The following is a 7,704-nucleotide window of genomic DNA, read 5'->3' as shown; positions in this document are numbered from 1 at the left end:
TTCTGAATCCTCCGTGGATGTGGAGGTCCAAGTTGGTGCAGGTCCTTCACGTGGTTTCTGAATCCTTTCCTATGTCGAGTGGTACTATATATTCATGGTTGGAACCTTGACAATCCATCTCTCTTATCTTTTATTTTATCTGTAACAGCGAAGATAATCTGAAACGGGTTTCTGGTTGATGATCTCCTCTCTGTTCCATCCAGTTTTCCGCTTGATTGTCCTCGCTCATGTTGCCGCCTTCTGATGCTATGCAGTACCACTGAAATCTTGTTTTACTTGGAGAAGCTTGGTACTCACGAAAGATGAAAAAAGCTGATATTCCAGTTCAGTGTTGTGTTAGTGGGTGCATTTCCATTAATGTGTACACATAGAAGTTTATTGTTTTCTGTAATTTTAAGTAGCCATACTTACAAGGAAGAAATTAGTGTTCACTGAAAAAACCTGATATTTCAGTTCAGTGTTGTGTTATTGGGTGCATTTTTATTTATGTTGTACATATAGAAGCTATATTGTTTTTTGTAATTTCAGATGGCCATACGTAGCAGGAAGAAATTAGAAATTAGTGTTCTCTGTAATTTTAATGATGTGCACATATGTATTGACAGGGCAGAAGATGTGGAAGATCCAATACACTGGTAAACACCACAGAGGACGTGGCGTGATACGGCCGCAAGAGGATGGCATACGTTTAGTAGGCCAAGGACTAGAGCAACGGCCCGCACCACCTCTGCATCTGGGGCAAGGTCTCCTGCTGTTGAGAGGACCTACTAGTGACATGAACAAGAATAGAGGGACGAAAATGTAAAACCCACCTTGTATATACTACTCCCGTGGAGGGATGGAAGGATAAGGTCAATCCTCAATGTTCCAGACTTCTCTCCCCTTCTTGAGCTAATCAACATGGCATCAGAGCCACCCGTCTCCGGCGAGGCAGCGGCGGCCGTGGAACGGCGTTGAGTGGGTTCGGAGGCGGCGGAAGTTGGTGGTGGTGCTGGTGGTCAACGGCGTTGTGAAGGAGGGCGACCTGGGCCCGTGAGGCGACTCAGTGCAGTGGCGGAACTGAGCAGAGTGCTGCGGCGGTGAAGGAGGTGCTGGGAGGAACAAGGCGGCGAGGAGCAGTGGTCTGATTTACCATGGGTGAGTTGGCTGTTTGTGTGGTTGCGTGTGGAGGTTGGCCAGGCTGGTGGTGTGATTAGGGAGGAGAAAGGAGCCGACGGCTAGCTAGTGCAGGGTGCAGAGGCTTGAATCTAAGAAGTGGAAGTGCGGCGTGTAGAGGAGATGGCTGAAATCAGTGATGCCCCAGCAGTTACTTCCGGTGAGCTTGCGGCTGTATTGCGAGCGATGGATGAGAAATACAGGGCTCTGTTTGATGCAATCAGCAAGCAAGCTAGCAGCTCCAAATCAGAGGCTGAAATAAAGGAGGAGATACATCCCTTACAGATGCCACATGTGAAGTTAGAGGGTCCTGAGAACTATGTAAGCTGGGCTGAGCTAATCAACACCTGCCCCCATGGCAACATCAACATAGTCCACGCCAAGTTCATCTCCAACCTGCCGGTAGAGGCCATTGTGAGTTTGGTTTAAGTATGATTTTCCATTTGTCTTGTCCGGTCGCATGCTTGGTACTCTTGATGTCATTCCTTGTGGTGCATGCTGATGTTGTTCTGGTATTTTCTTTGGTCAGGGGCGTAAGGTCGGTGTCTTAGTGTACCTGAGCAGCATCTAAAGGTTAGTTTCCAGAATTTGTCAGTTATCTGCTTACCATTCAGGTGTCGATTCCAGAATTTGTTGTTGCTCAATGGGAAGTTTTCTAAATCGACTTGTTAGTTGTTCATGATTCGATGATTTATTTTTTGGTTTGGTCAATGTTTGAAATGTTGGTCGCACACTTGCAATGTGCTATCATTCTTCTGCAGAACGAATTGTGCAATTTGAAAGTGTGAAAACGGGCACTAGGTGCGTGTACTGATTACTGAATTTGGTCCCACATAAAAGTTTGCATTCTGGGCGATATTTAGGCCATTCTCCTCTGCCCATCTGATGGGCAAGGTGTATGGATATTTCTGTTCATACAACATTGCTGGACATGTGACTTCACCATGATCAAATGAGTAATAGTCTCTTGGATTTTGCACATCCTTTGCGTCCTTTCCCACTTCAGGCATTTGCATGGACTGTCAACAATTCATTATTTTTAATGAAGAATGTCTTATATACAGTGGATAAGATAAGATAGGGGCGGACGAACTAGGGCTGCTGCGAGGCCGAGGTGCCAGATGGCCTAATTATTAGAGTGATGATTTCCACATGTAATGATGCTACGCTCATATTTTTTACATAAGAATCTTCAGATTTTACATTGAAATGTGGACCTATAGCTTGTAGATGATGTATGAGGTTTGAAATCTTCAGTGGTTCTTCCAGTTAAGGAGAGCTTATGAGGTTTTCTTCCTGCTCTCAGTTGGCCTCTTGGGTGATATTTTTTGGACTAATTTAAGGAATCAGGTAAGCATTCACCTTACAAGTCATAATAACTTTTCCGTAAAATGGTCCATCTGTTAAGTTTCTCAGCAAAGCGCACCACAAATGTGACCAGAGCACTTCACAATGGTCATGGAATTACAGTAACTATTGGGGTAGTGATTATTTATGTTGACACCCTTCTATTCGCTGTCAAGCAATTCAGTATTGGTGTTGATGGACTTTTCTCTTTGGATTGACATAAATACGGGGCAATATGATTTAACGGTGAAGGATGTCAGGCTATGGTTAGGACATGTGTACTATGTAATGGTTGGTTTGGCATAATAATAATAATTCATCTTTCCATGTACTCTATTGCCTGGTTTGAAGTTCATTTTGAATCATGTGATGTTTCGCTGTAGAATGCATCTATCGACGCTCTATACTTTGAACTGTGTATATTTTCTTAGAAATTTGTACAACACCTAGGCAAATATAAGATCTATGTTTCATGTCTCCATATATATATACAAGGAATGTCTTATCACTCTTATCGTATAGAACTACACTAGCACGAAGAAGGGCCACAACCAGTTCAATACAATAAAAGGCCCAGTAACTACTGGTAAATTATAATACATGTCTTAAAGTTGAAATTACTCAGAAGTATATAATACTGCCACTACATCAACTTTAAGTAAAACACCTCCACATATGCGTCAAACCCAAACACTATATATTAAAAGGGACAGGCGCGGCAACGCGCGCCACCAATGATCTAATACATACATAAAAAGAGTGCGCACTCTGTAACTCTGTTTTCTTATTGCTAATTAATGGAGCACCCCTGGAGCTTCACTTCAGCCCCCCTTGTTAATCTTCTTCTTCCTCTCAACAATTATGCCCAGCCGCATCTGTGAACTGATAGACTGATCGCCACACACGCCTACGCTACACTGATGATGGATCATGGACTGAATGACTGATTACAGGTTACGATTAGTGCAGGAGCTGACCTGATGAGCAGGAGCAAGACACACACAAGCAGAGAACAGAGAACAGAGAGCAGAGCATCTGTCATCGATTGAATCTGGCGACCTCGATTGATCTTTATCTTTACCTACTGCTCGTTGTGGTGATAGTGCGCGTAGGAGGAGACGCCGCCGCCGTGGCCAGTGGCCGCCGTGTCCGGTGTAGACGACTTGGCTGCTGTGCTGCTGCTGGTAGTACCCGCCATGGCCGGCTGCGACAGCCAATGAGTTAGACAGCAGCATTAGCTCATTAACAGCACACATAAACAACCAAGCATCTCCTGGTGCAAACTGATACTAGTGCAGATTTTTAATAGAACCACGACGGCTTGGTTTAAGCACCTACCTTGGATATCCTTCATGACGTCAAGGCAGATGCTAGAGGCCACAGGGTAGAGCGTGTCTTGGAGGTCTGAAAAAAGGACACAAAGCACATCATGTATTAGACGTACAACACCACGCGAGATGGTGTGAGATTGAAATGAGATGGAGAGAGGGAGAGGGAGGGAGAGAGTGAGTACAGAGACATACCAAAGAGCAGGCAAGTTGGAAGAATTTAGATTACAGACATCGGTGTCAATGCGTAGATTGGTATAACTGAACCACACTCTCCACATCGGTGTCTGCATTTCTTGTCACCATAGAAACAGCACTCTACACCCTGCAGATCAGATAAGTTTTCAGCCTTTCAGGTATAGGGATGTGAAAGACTAGAACTAAACAGTTGGTGACCAAAGCAAATTAATGTCATGCTAGTAACATGCTGAGATTTTTCACTATGGAAATAAGAGAAACATATACAAAGAGAATGAAAGTTCATTTTTACTGTACCATTTTGACCATGCAGTTCCTACACTTGGTCAGCCGATGCTTTTATGCATCCTGAATGCTAACATCAGGACATCCAGAGTGATTGTTGATGGCCTCCCTGAACGCACCCTTCAGAGACAGGAAGTCCCACCTTGGAACCTCCGACAGATGTGGCTGTCGGTGCAAAACCCCAGTAAAGATTTTCCTACTCCTGTGTCCTGTCTGCATAGAAAGGAATGAACCGATGTTGACTGTAAATATCCACCTTGCATGACTTTAATCTGCCCAGGTGCTCGATGCCATCAAGTACACCATCAGATTGCCGCACAGCTTTCATGTAGCAGTCTACAGTGAGTCTCTGAAGCAGGGGTATGGCCCCTGCCTCAAACACGAGGCAAGGCACCTGATGTCTGAACCAAAAACTCTCAAGGTTTGGGAACATTGCTCTGCGGATGACAACGCCTTCATCGGGAGCACGCTCCTCCCTGACATGTAACCTGAGGTGCACCAACGAGGTCAGCTTGCCAAGAATCTCGGCACCATTCCTTGAAAGCGAGTCAAGTTCAGCTTCCAAACTTGTGAGCTTGTCCAGTTGGGAGATCCAATCTGGGACACTGGAGAACGGCCAGGGTAGCACATGCAATCTACGAAGATGGCGTGGCGGTGAGGACCATAAGGACCAAGTCAAGGCGTCTTCATGTATACCATGCCCATGGATGGTTAGGCACTGGAGGCTATGGAGCTTGCAGAGGGTAGAGAGTAGAAGATCATGAGTGTCCCCTACGCCATATGAACCTCGACAAAGCGTTAACTCCCTTAGATCGGTCAGCTCGCCAAGACCCTTGATGTTCGCCTCATGTTTTATCTCCCTGCATACATATGTGATAGTGGTACCATGGATACGCTGCTCGTACCTTTGTGTATCATGGAGAAATATCTCGTACATATCCAATGTTTGGAGGGCTTTCATCCTGCGAATATCACTCACCCTCACATTTGGCGGAACAATCAGATGCCACAGCGTTGAGGGTAAGTCACCAGCATCTAGCATAAAATAGTGTCTGCTCATCAAACTCAGATATCGCAGTTGCAAAAGGCCGCGTAACGGAGACAAATCACACTGTTGCTGGTTGCCCCTGGAACAATAATGACGACGATGATCAATATATAGAGATAGAACTCGCAAAAGCTGAAACCTCGAGAGAGGAGGCACCAATTCACAAGGCCCCCAGAAGTTACATGACCGAGCTTTTGCGAGATCCATGTCTGCCAGCACCTGACTATATTCAGAATTCTTGACTTGGAGGGATAACCGATGAGCTTCCAGATGGCCCTTCTTCGTACTGTGAACATCATTAATTATAGTGATGAAATTTTCATCTGTTGACTTTACTATGATAAAGTTAAGCATTAGATCATGCACCCGACAAGATAAGACATGCCCGCAGTAATCCAACTTGCCTATTTGGATCATGTTCCTATTGATAAGCTCATTAAAATGACTTTCTGCAATCTCCTCTCGTCCATAAGGCCCATAATCTTCAGTAAGAAAACCCTCAACTACCCATCTCTTCACCAAATCATCCTTGCTTATTTCCCCATCTTCAGGAAATATACCAAGATATAGCATACAGGTCTTAAGGTCTGGAGATAATTCACTGTAGCTAAGATTGAGCACATGTTTCATCAACCCTAAAGCAGGGTTTCCTTCTAACTGGAAACCTAAATAATTTTTAACCTTTTCCCATGTTTCCTTTGATTTTACCCCTTCAGGGCTAGCCAAAATGCTGGCTACACTAAGTATGGCTAATGGCACCCCGGCACATTTCATTAAAATTTCATCAGAAACATTCTTAAGTTCCTCTGGACAAGCATCTTCGGGGTGAAAAATCCTTCTATGAAACAGAGTCCTTGAGTCAATGTCATTAAGAGGCTTGATCTTGTAGACACTGCCATGGGAAGAACAACATGCCTGAGCTACAGCTTCAATACGTGTTGTTGTTATAACTCTACTACCACAATCATTCTCCACAAGAGAACATCTAATAGTGTTCCATGCTTCTGTTGTCCATAGATCATCAATCCAAACCCACCCCTGGCCCAATGGCCCCTTCCAAAAACGTGGTACATAAACACTGGTGGATCCTCACTCACTGTTTCTCTTAAGTTGAAATTATACAATAGGAACAGTTCGTGTTTCCAGAGTGAGTATAAATTTTAGTGTTAGTTGCGACCTATATGCTTAATTTTAAGAACATTATGTGGTGTCCGTTAGATCTTTGAATTATTTCAGCAAGTTTGGTGTTTATTGCATTTTTTATTCGAGGAATACATGATCTATATACACCAATAGTAAGGGATATTTTAGGGAACTTATAAGAAACAATTGTTGTTGTAGTTCAGTCTAAAGTTTTATGTGATTAATTTTGAACTGCAGTGTGTAGACCTATGTCGAAAATGAAAATAAAAATGAAGCACATAGAGACATACTTGATACTCCACTTAGGTGAGCATACATATATATAGGTAGCATACCTTTTGTTCTTGAGATGTTCCCTTAGGAAATCAATGAGTCAGCGGTCATCATTCGAGTCTGAAGGTAGCGTGCCCCCAACTTGTAGGAGCATTCTTGATAAAATCGTGGCCATATTGGGAATTTGGGACACCGATACAAAAGCCGTGCAGTCAAATTGACTCTTGATCTTATGACGAACTTGGTTGGCAAGGGTAGGCTTACCCATGCCTCCAAACCCAACAAGAGATACCACTTTAAGCTGCTGTGTGTTCCCCTTTCCCAGCAGCTCGGCGAGCTTCTCCTTGGAGCCATCTATGCCCACAAGTCCAGAGGCGTCTGGATAGAGCGCCCATAGACGTGGGTCAACGGCCACAATGGCACGAGTCGTGGCCGACCCGTGGGCTCACCCAGAATTTCATATCTTCCCTCCATCGGTTCGAGCAAGGATCTTGTGTCCGGCGGTGATGAGACTAGTGTATATGTATGAGGTTTCAAAGAGGAAGAAGAAGTGTAAAGTGGTTTGAGCAGAGATGCCGGTCACAGCAAAGCAGCAGTATATATAGGAGTAGTACAAAAGAGCCCCCTCGACCCTCAAATGATATTCCTTTCGAGTAGAAAAAAGATACCTCCAATAATGTTCCCGCGTTGGCGCAGAGGAGTTTGCGTGTGGATCCAGCATGACATTAATTTTACGAGGACCCAGCATTCACTACGGCATGGCAACGGATAGGGACTATGAACCACCACCAAACTTCTCGGCTGTGCATTCAAAGCCGTCCTTGAGTCTTTCTGTTACACATTAGATGCAGGGACCCTTTGCTCTTCCGGTTGGTGTCGCTGGTCTTCCTGATAATGAAAGCTCCCGTGAGAAGGGAGTGAGGCGTC

At 44.5% G+C, this 7,704-nt stretch overlaps 1 protein-coding gene across 7 annotated transcripts; it reads right to left on the bottom strand.

Annotated features, from left to right (window-relative positions):
- Window positions 1–3,057: 3,057 nt before the first annotated feature.
- On the bottom strand, window positions 3,058–7,360 carry LOC125546326 (disease resistance protein RGA5-like). 7 transcript variants are annotated; one of them, XM_048710570.1, is made up of 6 exons: window positions 6,840–7,360; window positions 5,544–5,647; window positions 4,326–5,440; window positions 4,026–4,155; window positions 3,841–3,906; window positions 3,058–3,706 (listed from the first exon to the last, which is right to left on the bottom strand). In XM_048710570.1, coding segments are annotated over exons 2-3 (933 nt in total). In that variant the 5' UTR covers window positions 5,546–5,647; window positions 6,840–7,360; the 3' UTR covers window positions 3,058–3,706; window positions 3,841–3,906; window positions 4,026–4,155; window positions 4,326–4,509. The 7 variants fall into 7 exon arrangements, with proteins under 7 accessions (XP_048566527.1, XP_048566529.1, XP_048566523.1 ...); XM_048710572.1 differs by having other exon boundaries at window positions 5,581–5,647; XM_048710566.1 differs by having other exon boundaries at window positions 4,326–6,253.
- Window positions 7,361–7,704: the final 344 nt, after the last annotated feature.

The sequence above is a fragment of the Triticum urartu genome, chromosome 3 (genome assembly GCF_003073215.2).
Source record: "Triticum urartu cultivar G1812 chromosome 3, Tu2.1, whole genome shotgun sequence".
In the NCBI taxonomy this organism is placed as follows: Eukaryota; Viridiplantae; Streptophyta; class Magnoliopsida; order Poales; family Poaceae; genus Triticum; species Triticum urartu.
The sequence above is the reverse complement of the archived record's forward strand: the minus strand, read 5'-3'. Positions and strand labels throughout refer to the sequence as shown.

Excerpts from the sequence above, each read along its gene's own strand:
- LOC125546326 (XM_048710566.1), bottom strand. The coding sequence starts at position 6,135 with ATGAAATGTGCCGGGGTGCCATTAGCCATACTTAGTGTAGCCAGCATT.